The sequence below is a fragment of the Bubalus bubalis genome, chromosome 1 (genome assembly GCF_019923935.1).
Source record: "Bubalus bubalis isolate 160015118507 breed Murrah chromosome 1, NDDB_SH_1, whole genome shotgun sequence".
Taxonomy (NCBI): domain Eukaryota; kingdom Metazoa; phylum Chordata; class Mammalia; order Artiodactyla; family Bovidae; genus Bubalus; species Bubalus bubalis.
The window spans coordinates 181,804,615-181,817,996 of NC_059157.1; the positions used below are offsets into that span (position 1 = coordinate 181,804,615).

The window sequence follows — 13,382 nt, forward strand, 5'->3', positions numbered from 1 at the left end:
TGAGTCAACTCTTTGCATGAGGTGGCCAAAGTACTGGAGTTTCAGCTTTAGCACCATTCCTTCCAAAGAAATCCCAGGGCTGATCTCCTTCGGAATGGACTGGTTGGATCTCCTTGCAGTCCAAGGGACTCTCAAGAGTGTTCTCCAACACCACAGTTCAAAAGCATCAATTCTTCAGCGCTCAGCTTTCTTCACAGTCCAACTCTCATATCCATACATGACCACTGGAAAAACCATAGCCTTGACTAGACGGACCTTTGTTGGCAAAGTAATGTCTCTGCTTTTCAATATGCTATCTAGGTTGTTCATAACTTTTCTTCCAAGGAAATATTAATAAAAAGTTCCACACTGTTAGGCTTGTTTTTGATAGGTTATAAGATTAACATCATTAATGTAAGATCATTTTAATCAGGGGTTAGCAAACCATGGCCCTCAAGTCAAATCCAGCCAGTCACCTGTTTTTATAAATAAAATTTTATTGAACACAGATACGCTCCTTTATTTGTGTGTTGTCTACAGCTGCTTTCACAGTGTGCCACCAGCGTTGATTATTTCAGCAGAGACAGTGCGTCCTGCAAAGCCTAAAATGCTGGCTAGCTGACTCTTCACAGAAAAGGGTGGTGACCCCTGATTTCAGTAATTAGCGTTAACCTTCATTATTTTCTTTTTTCAGATAGATTGAGAGGCACTTGAACACTCGTATAAGTGTTAAATCATACTTTTAATTTGCTGAGGGAGGAGGTAACTACTTAAATCCAGTAAAGTGAGCAGTTTTCTTATAATGTGAATATAATCACACCAATGAATCTAATCTGCAAACAAAGGTTTTCTTTTTTTTTTTTTTTTTTAACCAGTTAGATATATAGATAGAAGACAGAATCGGATAGATAGAAGGTTAAATAAGGGGTTAGTTTTTCTTTCTATACTTTCTATCTGATTGGGTTTAATCCTTCCAAAGCATTTTTTCTCTTTTTATTGAGGACCAACTCTGACTTTAACTGTGTATGGAAGTGTTTGGAGCCCTAAGCTTTACAAGAGACTCTGCAGTATAACCCATCCTTGATCTTTAAGACTATAGAGTATAGTCTGGATAGCCAGAGGCCAGGTGGCTGGGGAACCACCTGGTCAAGGAACCTTTTCCCAAAACAAGTTTGAGGATTCCTTCAACTTGATTTCCTCTAGTTGGAGTTCTTTACCTCCCCTCCCTGTTTTCCTTTCTTGTTTTTTTTTTTTTATATTTATTAAGAATATATCCTGTTTTATATTTAACATCTGGGTAATATTTTATCTCAGGCGGTAGTATATGTCATTTGTTGTTTTTCTCGTTAATTCTTTAATCTTTGCAACCATGTTGTTTTTTTTTTTTGGTTTTCCTCTTTGTTTTCTCTTCTGCTTTGTATTAGGGCTGGTATTTTAGTTTTTTAATGAAAATTCTGAATTGTATAATGGCTTTCCCTTGTATATACAGTACTTATTTGCCTCCCTAGACAAACTTTGATTTAATGCCTTTTAGAAAGGGAAGTTTATAGTTTTCCTTGTGATAAAGAAAATGCAAATAGTCTATAAGATTTCTAGAATTTAAATAGGAATAGTACAAACTATAGTTATAGTTATAGTACATTGTAACAGAATTTCTTTTTAACCTTTACCTTGGTCAAGATTTTTACCTAGCCTATCTAGCCTTTCTCATTTGCCTCTGGATCTTTCTTACAGTGCATCTGGGGTATAAGGATTCAGATCATTTATTGGATGAGTAAAGGCTAAAGGACTAGAGAAGAGAAAATCTTGAAACCTTGAGGCTGATAATATTTGTGTTTTAACTTGAGAATTATATAATTGTAAATGGAATTAGGTTTTCCATTTATTTGCAAAGTGTCTTGAGTCTGGTGCATTATTTTGAGCAATGTTTAACAGTATTTTTGAGAAGTTGTTTTAAAAAATTATATTTAAATACATTTATGTATGATTTTAAATTTAATTTATTGCACAATTTATTGTCTACTCTGTCTGCTAGTGAATATACTGTACTTTAATATAAGCTGGAACAAAGCTATAAAAAACATCCATTTTTGGAAAGTTTCGCTTGTTCTGTAGCAGGGCCTTTCCTGGCCACTTGTCATTGTAGGAAATCCCCTTCTTGGCAGTTAGGTTAATAGACTATCTGTGTGCAGTGTAGCACAAGAAATACTGATTTCCAATCTAGCCTTTTATTGGAAGACTGTGAAGAAGCTTTTCTGAAAAACCCTGAAGGCAAACCACGATTAATTTATCATCGTTTGGAGGATGGGAAAGTCAGTTCTGACTCTGTCCAACAACTGATTGATCAAGTTTCTAACCTGAACAAGACCAGCAAAGCCAAGGTAAAATTCATAGGTTGTTTTTAAGAACATGCTTGGGAGAGCAGTGTGCTGGGACAAAAGCTATGAGGTGGGAGTGAGCCTGGCATGTTTGAGGAAAGGAAGGAAGCTAGTGTGGCTGGAGCAGAGTGAGTGAGGGGACGTGAGTAGGAGAGGTCACAGGGAGCCAATCCTGAAAAACCTTGGTTTTTCTCACTTAGAGCGAGGTGGGGAGCCATTGAAGGACTTTAACCAAAGAGGAAGAAATGCTGTTGTGACAAGGCTGTCTTGGGCTGCTGTGTTGAGAATTGACTGTGGTTTGAAGGGAGGGTAGTGGAGGGGTACAGAGCTGGAGAGCTCCTGCTGTTATCCAGACGAGAGTTGCTGGTGGCTCAGACCAAAGGATGTGATGAGAAGTGATAGGATTCTGAATAAATTTTGACAGAGTCAATAGATTTCCTAAGAGATTAGTTGTGGACTATAAGAGAATGAGACACGCATAGTGATATATACCTAAAAAGTGTATGATATGTAAGTGGACAAATCAGAATCATTACTCTGCATTTTTCTCAAGCACAGAGTCGTTCTATCTATTATTGGCCAAGGATCAGTGTAAGGAAGAGCCTTTTCCTGGTAACCCTTTCTGAGGGCTTTGGGAAAAGCCAAAAACTGATGATGAGTAGGAGAAGGATTTTATTATCCTTAGATGCAAAGCAGAATGTATTTTAGAATAGAGATTACAGGCTTTGCATTACTGCATGCTGAGATAACTTGGTAAATGTTTATAGTTAATGGTAAGAATACAATTAAACAACTCTAGGTTTTTCACAAAGTTTCTGTTTCTGTATGTCCAGCCAGAAAATAAGATCAAATGTGAATACAAACATTTTTCTTGAGGTCAGCATAACACAGTGAAGAGTCTAAGAAAAAAAGAGTACATTTTTATTATAGTTAATCTCCAGAGCCATTTCATCCTATTTTAATTTATTTTAGTGTCAGCCTACATTACTAGATGCTACAAGGGAAGTTACTTATTCTATAGATACTGTTTTTAAAAATTAGTATACAGGTTGAACTTTTTTATATAGGAGTCACAATCTCTCTACTATGATTATAAATTTAAATGTAGGCTAAACTTCTTTGCTTTGTTTTGTAGAATTGTAGTTTTACTGGTATAAAGATGGATTTTGAATGTTATGTATATTGAATGGTACAGAAATACATAAGATGAAATTAACTGTTTAATTCATGTGTGTGTGACTGTGTGTTTAAGAAAAAAAAAATGCCATTCAGGACATCAAGAGAAGGGACATTCAGCAGAGTGATTAAAACAATAAAGGCTGGTATTTGGCTTTGCCTAGCTTTGGAATGTTCATAACCCCAAAAGTGAAGTGATTAGCAAGGTATCTACAAGTTTTCACCTGAAACAAAACTATGAGAATTCAGCCATTGGAGTTTTCCTGAAAAAAAAGACTATTCCTTTCAGCTGGGGCCAAGCCCCCCATCCAAACAGGGAAGGAGCTGAGAGTGGCAGTTGTGGGGGTACCTTGTCCTCTGCACTCCCACCTGCTCCCCAGGTGAAGGCCCCCCTCAGCCTTGGCACATAGCCCCCTCCCTCCACCACTCCTCTGGATCATTCTATAAATAACTCACAGATATGCTGAGCACCTAGGCCCCAGGTCCACAGAGAAAAGCAGAGGAAGCCCCATTAACTCCCACTAAAGAAAGGCTGGTTCCCCCTGACCACAACCAGGGACCCCAACCCTTCCACATTTCCTCAGGTTATCCTTATTACCCTTCCCAAACAAATAGGCAGAAAGCAAGCAATATTCAGAGAGGGCTTTTATATGAGCCTACGTGTTGAGGTTGCATGATAAGAAGAAAGAAACAAAAATTATTTCCCCTGAGGCTGTGAGATAAAAAGAATCAAGCCAAACTTAGGAATACTTTCCACAGTCTCTGCTCCACAGGATAAAATCTGCTTCTGTTTGCAGGCAGAGATGGAGGCTCCATGGCCTCGCAGCACACCCAGGGGTGTACACGCTGCTTCCAAGGCCCCAGCACATACCATCCCACCTATCCAGGTCCTTAGGTTCCTGCTCTCGCGTGTCACAATGGTCAGCTGTGTGCATCAGTCCAGACAAAGTAGACTTTCAGTGGTGATACCAGGTCCTGGACAGAGTTTTGGCATCACCAATACCAGTCACTTTTCCAGATGGACACATGAACCAAAAAAAAAAAAAAAGCATACTTTTTGTTTATTTGCAACATTGTTCACACAAAATCCCTTGCATGACCTTAGACAAGTTATTTAACTTGCCTCAGTTTCCTCTTCTAGAAAATGGAGAGAATAACAGTGTCTTCCTTATAGGGTTGTAAGGCTAAGTGAGCTATACACACAGAGCACTTAGAACTGTTCCCGACACATAAGCCTGTAAAAATGTTCAGTACCACCTCCTCCTCCTGTTAGTATTGCTTTCTCTTGTTGTTAAACTTCTTTTTTGTCTCCCCCTAGATCATTGATCACTTGGGAGATCCTGCAGAAGGAGTCTATAAAACCTATATTTATGTAGAAAAGATTATTAAACAGGTAAATATGCATTTCCTGTAAGATTTCATCTCAAATATCTTGACTGATTTCAACAAAATTGAGTTTTCCAGAAAAAATCACTTGTTTGCTTTTTTGAAAACAATACTTGGGTCGTGTACCCTTGTTTCTGGCAAGAGTCCATCCTATAGTATTGTTGTGACATTCCCAGTACTGTGTATCTGTATCTCTGAGCTCACAAACAATTTGATTCTTTAATACCCATCAGGTATAAAATGGATTACAAAAGCGGTAGGTAAAAAGCAAGTATATGAGGGATAATGTTCATCCTGTTCAGTAGAGTCTCCTCAGGTTCTGTGTGTACCTTGAGTTTTTGTAAATAGAAAAATTCAGGATGGATTTTACTATCCTCCTAACCATAGAGAGGAGTGATAACATATCTCTGTGTGTCTGAGGTCACGGATCACAGAGACATCTCAAACTAAAAGTTTCTATGATATCTCAGTATTATCTTGAGACTTTATATGAGTTAAATATTTTGCTTGATATTTACCTGTCTTTATTTTTAATATTAAAAATCATTCAAAATTATGTATCAGCAAAAATGCTAATAATAATAATAATAAAAAGTATTCCCTATCTTCAAGTAAAATGGGCATAAGAAGATGTTTAGCCTGTGTTTATTCTTACCTGCTGACCTCTCCCTCAGGGTACTGGGAACCCTATTTGAGAAATAAGGGTTTAGATTACTTTTTAAAAATTAACTCATGTTAAAGTATGGAGATATGTTATTAGAGAAAAAGAGTGAGCCCCGAAATAAGATGAATTAAACAGAATAAATGGTAATAAATGAAAATGGACATACTCACCAACTTTACCACTTGTAGGACAATATATTTTCAGTGATTAATATAAAGAGTAGATATCACAGCAGAGATATTTAACATAAAAAAACCCTAATTAGTAATTAAATTCTTTTTTTTAATTAAATTCTTATAAAAATGTAAAGCAGCATATATCTTAGACATTAGCACAGTCTTTAAAATTGTTCACTAGCCAAATACAACGCTGTTGTGTAATGTTTTTCAGAAACCAGATCCCCTCTAACTTTAATGAAAGAGAGAGGTCTTTGTTTTTATTATTTTAATATTTTTTGTGTTGTTCTGTTAGTCACTCAGTTGTGTCCAACTCTTTGCGATCCCATGTACTATAACCCACCAGCTTCCTCTGTTGATGGATTTTCCAGGCAAGGATACTGGGGTGGGTTGCCATTCCCTTCTTCAGGAGATCTTCCTGATCCAGGGATTGAACCTGGATCTCCTGCATTGCAGGCAGATTCTTTACTGTCTGAGCCACCAGGGAAGCCCTAATATTTCTTTACCTTTATTTTTAAACTATTGCTTAATTTTATAGTTATAAATTGATCCCTGGAGGTACCATTAAAGGCCATAGGTTTGAACTTGCCCTCCAAGGTAGGTGAGGGCCACCTTAGGCCTGTGTGCTGACTATACTGTATAAGGTCTTCAGTTCCTTCATTCACTTTTGTGTGCTTGCTCTTGGTGTTCAGGACATCCTGGGCTTTGAAAACACAGACCTGGACACCAAGGATTTGGGCAGTGAAGATTCTATTCCAGAAGAAGATGATTTTGGTGATGTTCTGTGGGACATACATGATGAACAAGAGCAAATGGAAGCTTTTCAGCAAGCTTCAAATTCAGCCCATGAGTTGGGATTCGAGAAAGTAAGCATTTGGTTTACAGTTCCAACAAAAATCAGTTGCACTTAAAAGCTGTAACATAATTGTGGTTTAATCTAATTATAGTCAAGGTTAAGGACTGTATTAATAACTTCCTCATGGCTCAGTTATCCATGTTGAGACATGTACTTAGGTTTGTATCATGTGAAAAAAAGTGAGATTCAAATATACTTATGAACATCATACATGTTTAGTTACAGATTGTGCTTGTGTGCAAAGTCACTTCAGTCATGTCCAACTGTTTGCAACCCTATTTGCCGTAGCCCACCAGGCTCCCCCATCCCTGGGATTCTCCAGGCAAGAACACTGGAGTGGGCTGCCATTTCCTTCTCCAATGCATGAAAGTGGAAAGTGAAAAGTGAAAGTGAAGTCGCTCAGTCATGTCCAACCCTCAGCGACCCCATGGACTGCAGCCTACCAGGCTCCTCCATCCATGGGATTTTCCAGGCAAGAGTACTGGAGTGGGGTGCCATTGCCTTCTCCGTGTTAGGTCATACAACCTAACAATTTACAAGGTTTATGAGGTCATAAATCAAATAAGCCCTTTGTTTCTTGAGAAGCATCATTTCTATCAGAAATATTTGAATTCCTGGGAAATATGATATGACAAACAGAAAAACTGATTGAAAAACTATACTAAGTAATTATTTATTGTAATTGCTAGAAATCTCTGCTACCCTAAAGCTCACACAAACTGCTTATTACACATTCTTTTGATTCCTCATCAGGTATCATTTACACCACTGGTACACTTAAACATCCTAACCCCCAAGATGACTTTGGAAACTCCTTTATAACAACTGAGATATTGCAGTTTTCTGAGAAAGTTCCTTTTCAGCTCTGAACCAAGTTTTCCTATCTGGGAAGGCCTCGGAAATAAGAGTTCTTGGGCTTTGCATAGAATTCACTCAGTTTCAAAAAGATCTTAGGTGGCCTGTCCTAACTTGATTCTCTGTAGCGAGTTCGGTGACTCCAAGGCTTCAGATAAGACCTTCTCATTGTTTCTCAGGAATCCCTGGAAACTGAGATGGTCTTCAGAACAGGTGTTCTTCTGACCAGGAGATATAGGATGCCTGCTGATGATTCCCTCAAGGTCTTCTTTGGTTCTTTCCAAGGTTCAGGAGCTCAGGGTAATATAGTAGCCTTCCTGCAACATTCTGCAGAACATCTGAATGGTGCAAAGCCCCACAGTGATCTGAAAGGCTGCCCCTCATCCATTAATTTACATTAATACTGTAGCAGAAGAAATTGGGGCCCATTCTTAGTTTACTCCTTTGGATATATTTAACCAATCATAAAAATAAGCAAATATGAGGGTACTACTGATTAAAAGTAGATTTCATTTTTTCTTGCAGCTGTTCTCCACTGATTTCAGAGAATAATTGGAAATTGACTCTATTTAGTATTTGAAGAGGCATGTTCTTCCTCTCAATTTACAATTTAAATTCATTTTTATTTCTAGTACTACCAGCGCCTTAATGATCTTGTGGCAGCACCAGCACCAATTCCACCCCTTCTTGTATCTGGAGGACCAGGCTCTGGAAAGTCCCTTCTTTTATCAAAGTGGTATGATACAGTGCAATTAATCAGTTATTGTTGTCATCATTTGAACTACTGAACTCATTCAACAAAGTGAATTATTGCATGTCTACCTTCCTGTAGAAGGGCCTGTATTGAATATTAAAAAAGCAAAAAGAGTAAAATAACAGACTCATGCCCTGAGAAATATACAACTTGAATGTTAGAAAGAAGATACAGAATGAGAAAGGAATAGCATTTGTGATTGTGTACATAAATTATGTTGTTTAGTTGTTAAGTCTGACGCTTTTGCGACCTCATGGATTGTAGCCTGTCAGGCTCCTCGGTCCATGGGATTTCCCAGGCGAGAGTAGTGGAGTGGGTTGCCATTCCCTTCTCCAGGGGATCTTCCCAACTCGGATCAAACTTGCATCTCTTGAGTCTCCTGCACTGGCTGGCTGGTTCTTTACCACTGAGCCACCAGGGAAGCCCACATAAAATATAGGTCAGGGCTAAGGGAGTGGTCAATATCAATATCAATAACCTCAGATATGCAGATCACACCACCCTTATGGCAGAAAGCTAAGAGGAACTAAAGAGCCTCTTGATGAAAGTGAAAGAGGGAGTGAAAAATCTGGCTTAAAACTCAACATTCAGAAAACTAAGATCATGGCATCTGGTCCCATCACTTCATGGAAAATAGATGGGGAAACAATGGAAACAGTGACAGACTTTATTTTCTTGGCCTCTAAAATCACTGCAGATGATGACTGCAGCCCAAAATTAAAAGATGTTTGTTCCTTGGAAGAAAAGCTATGACCAACCTAGACAGCATATTAAAAAGCAGAAACATTACTTTGTTGACAAAGGTCTGTCTAGTCAAAGCTATGGTTTTTCCAGTAGTCATGTATGGATGTGAGATTTGGACCATAAAGAAAGCTGAGCACTGAAAAATTGATGCTTTTGAACTGTGGTGTTGGAGAAGACTCTTGAGATTCCCTTGGACAGCAAGGAGATCAAACCAGTCAATCCTAAAGGAGATCAATCCTGAATATTCATTGCGAGGACTGATACTGAAGCTGAAGCTCCAATACTTTGGCCACCTGATTCGAAGAGCTGACTGTTTGGAAAAGACCCTGATACTGGGAAAGTTTGAAGGCAGGAGGAGAAGGGGATGACAAAGGATAAGATGGATGGCATCAACAAGTCAATGGACATGAGCTTGAGCAAGCTCTGAGAGTTGGTGAATGACAGGGAAGCCTGGTGTGCTGCAGTCTGTGGGGTCACAGAGTTGGACTGAGCAGTTGAACTGAACTGAAGGGAGTGGTCAGTGTGACAGGGAATTAGGTGAATTACAGAGGCATGTACCTTTATTTTCAGTTACTGGGCTCATCTTTAAAGATTCATTGGGATTTTAAATATTTGAAATAAGACAGACTATTTAGAGTGAAATAAATCATGCTGCTGCTACTGCTGCTAAGTCGCTTCAGTCGTGTCCGACTCTGTGTGACCCCATAGACGGAAGCCCACCAGGCTCCCCTGTCCCTGGGATTCTCCAGGCAAGAACACTGGAGTGGGTTGCCATTTCCTTCTCCAATGCGTGAAAGCGAAAAGTGAAAATGAAGTCGCTCAGTCCTGCCCGACTCTTAGCGACCCACGGACTGCAGCCTCACCAGGCTCCTCTATCCATGGGATTTTCCAGGCAAGAGTACTGGAGTGGGGTGCCATTGCCTTCTCCAGAAATAAATCATAAAGAATATCAAAATAAAGGATAATCTTTACTGTGAATGTAAAACTGGTTCTTTAAATTATGGACTAAGGTTCATTTAAGCTAATAAACTCTTATTTTAGTTCATCATGTTATTTAAAAACAAGAGGTAAGACCATTTTCTTTCATTCATAGTTATTTTTTACATTGAGGAGTTACCATATGTTATTTCCTTTTTATTGCCCTTTTATTCAAAGTTATATTTCAAAATATTATTTTTGTACTTAACATAGAAACTTCTTTCTTCCTAGGTTAATGTTCATTTTGCTAATACTTTAACCTCAAATGTATAGTATTTTGATTAACATTAGTCACACCAATTTGTAAGTAAAATGAAGCTATAATTTTTAATGGCTTATTTAAAAGAATCTAAAAGTGGAGTAAAAATGGAAATTTCCCATATTAATTCAAAATTAACTGATTGTGTAATTACTAACAGGTAGCAATTGATGCTTAATGCATTGTGAATTCTTTTTTGTTGACAGTAAAAGAGGTTTATCTGTCTTACAAAAGGTCTTTTTCTTTCAGGATCCAATTACAACAGAAGAATTCCCCTAACACACTAATTCTTTCTCATTTTGTGGGGAGGCCCATGTCAACCAGCTCAGAGGCTTCCTTGATTATTAAACGACTGACTCTAAAGGTAGAATATACCATTTTGGGAGTTACTACAATTTTTCTTTAGATTCAGAAGTTGTCTGGCCTGAGGACCTGATGATAAACTAATTTTCAGTATTACCCATTTGTTTTGATTTTGCATAAGGTTAAAAGTATATTCAATGCTATTGGGTCCTTCTGGTGACAATTTTGGTTTAAAATGCAGACATAGAAATATTTCTCACCAGCTGTGTGATAAAGTGTAGCTACTTTAATTTGTATGTGTTCTCACCTTGTAGTTGATGCAGCATTCTTGGTCAGTATCTGCTCTGACATTGGATCCTGCTAAGCTTTTGGAAGAATTTCCACGTTGGCTGGAAAAACTCTCTGCCCGTCATCAAGGCAGCATCATCATCATTATTGATTCTATAGATCAAATTCAGGTATGTTTTCACTTTGTAACCTATTGATACACTCAGAAAAAGACAAAAGTATCAGTAATGACAGATGTTTAAATCATGTTTGTGAGAAAAAAATGTTGAATTTGTTTCTTTTATTTCTGCTTAATTTATAGAGAGGAAGCATGTGGACAATACAGAAACACACACACACACATACATATATGTATGCCAGTAGACACTAGTATCTTGTTGGGAAGGACCAACTATATTTTCACTATTAGCAAATATTGTTCATTTTGACAAAGTTTTAGGGCTTTGACATTTCCTTACAAGCCCAGAATTCGGATCAGTGATGGTAGTGTTTTGCCACTTATTCTTCTAATATTCTGCAATAAATAATCCCCAAATAAGATTTTACCCTTAATGAGAAATATAATGGGAATTTCATTTTAATTGGAAAGCTTTTGAAATATTTTAAATTAATAGATGGAATTTTGTTTTTATATTTTTAAGCAAGTTGAAAAACACATGAAATGGCTGATAGATCCCCTGCCTGTGAATGTAAGAGTAATTGTTTCTGTGAATGTAGAAACATGCCCTCCAGCGTGGAGGTAAGCTGCTAACATTAGTTATTTCTGGTTACATGAAATATTTTAAGTACAAAGAAAGGTGTTTGATACGTGATTATTTCTTATATTTTTCATGTAAGTGGGAGTGAGGATAGGGAGAAGTGGAAAAATTCAGGAAAAGGATGCAATCTATAGCATTTTGTGGGAAGTTAGATCTGAGATGTGAGGGAGAAGACTAGGATGGCCCCCAGGTTTCTGGCTTGAGAAATAAAGTAAATTGTGGTTCCATGAACTAAGATGGGAAACACAGAGGGCAGGCAGGTTTGTGGAGGAAAGGTCATGAGTTTTGTTTTCAGACATGGTTTGTTTGAGTTGTCAGTTAAATAGCTCCAATTGGTGATTTCTGTCTGGTAGGCAGTTAAATTTATGGGTGAGGAAAACAAGGGAAGAGCTGGGCCAGGAAAAATAAGACTAGCCATCTGTGATCCTGAAATGCAAGTCCAACACTTAAAAAGGGATGCAGTGGTTGAGTTCTGTGAAGTGGTGTTTCTCAATCTATTTTTGTCTCTCTACCCCAGGAGCATTTTTAGTAATGCTTTTCCTAATCACCTCCCTACCAAGAAATTTTAATATCACACATATACCATACATAAATTCATGAAGAAAAACAGATATATGTGTATTTGTTGTTCAGCTGCTAAGTCATGTCTGACTCTTTGCAACCCCATGGACTGCAACATACTAGGCTTCCCTGTTCTTCCCTATCTCCTAGAGTTTGCTCAAACTCACACCCATTGATTGAGTCAGTGATACCATCGAACCATCTCATCCTCTGTGTCCCCCTTCTCCTCTTGCCTTCAATCTTTTCTAGCATCAGGGTCTTTTCCAGTGAGTTGGCACTTTCCATCAGGTAGCTAAAGTATTGGAGCTTCAGCTTCAGTCCTTCCAATGAATATTCAGGGTTGATTTCCTTTGGGATTGACTGGTTTGATCTCCTTGCTGTCCAAGGACTCTCAAGAGTCTTCTCTGGCACCACAATTCGAAAGCATCAATTCTTCAGCACTCAGCTTTCTTGCAAAGATTAAAAGTATACTCAGTGCAATTGGGTCCTTTTGCTGACAGTTTTGGTTTAAAATGCAGAGATAGAAATATTTCTCACCAGCTGTGAGAAACATGACTCATACCCATACATGACTCTTGGAAAAAGCATAGCTTTGACTATATGGACCTTTGCTGGCAAAGTGATGTTTCTGCTTTGTAATATGCGGTCTAGGTTTGTCATAGTTTTTCTTCCAAGGAGCAAGTGTAATTTTGTGGCTGCAGTGACTGTCCACAGTGATTTTGGAGCCCAAGAAAATAAAACCTGTCACTGTTTCCACTTTTTCCCCAGCTGTTTGCCATGAAGTGATGGGCCCAGATGCTATGATCTTGGTTTTTTGAATGTTGAGTTTTAAGCCAGCTTTATCACTCTTTCACCTTCCTCAAGATGTTCTTTAGTTCCTCTTTGCTTTCTGCATTAGGGTGGTGTCATCTGTATATCTGAGGTTATTGATATTTCTCCCAGCAATCTTGATTCCAGCTTGTGAGTCATGCAGCCTGGCATTTTGCATGATGTACTCTGCATATAAGTTAAATAAGCTGTGTGACAATATACTGACTTTATGTACTCCTTTCCCAATTTTTAACCAATCTGTTGTCCCATGTCCAGTTCTAACTGTTGCTTCTTGACCTGCATACAGGTTTCTCAGAAGGCAGATAAGGTGGTCTGGTATTTCCACCTCTTTAAACATTTTCCACAGTTTGTTGTGATCCACACAGTCAATGGCTTTAGCCTAGTCAATGAAACAGAAATAGATGTTATTCTGGAACTCTCTTGCTTTTTCTATGAG

At 38.2% G+C, this 13,382-nt stretch overlaps 1 protein-coding gene across 2 annotated transcripts in view; it reads left to right on the forward strand.

Annotated features, from left to right (window-relative positions):
* The window catches only part of NPHP3 (nephrocystin 3), a 51,609-nt gene that overhangs the window by 15,495 nt on the left and 22,732 nt on the right, over window positions 1-13,382 (forward strand). For both annotated transcript variants that reach the window (XM_025291706.3, XM_006052128.4), the window contains exons 7-13: window positions 2,204-2,360; window positions 4,852-4,926; window positions 6,452-6,625; window positions 8,103-8,206; window positions 10,455-10,569; window positions 10,823-10,966; window positions 11,438-11,535. In XM_025291706.3, coding sequence (XP_025147491.1) covers window positions 2,204-2,360; window positions 4,852-4,926; window positions 6,452-6,625; window positions 8,103-8,206; window positions 10,455-10,569; window positions 10,823-10,966; window positions 11,438-11,535 — 867 coding nt within the window. The remainder of the gene's footprint in view (window positions 1-2,203; window positions 2,361-4,851; window positions 4,927-6,451; window positions 6,626-8,102; window positions 8,207-10,454; window positions 10,570-10,822; window positions 10,967-11,437; window positions 11,536-13,382) is intronic.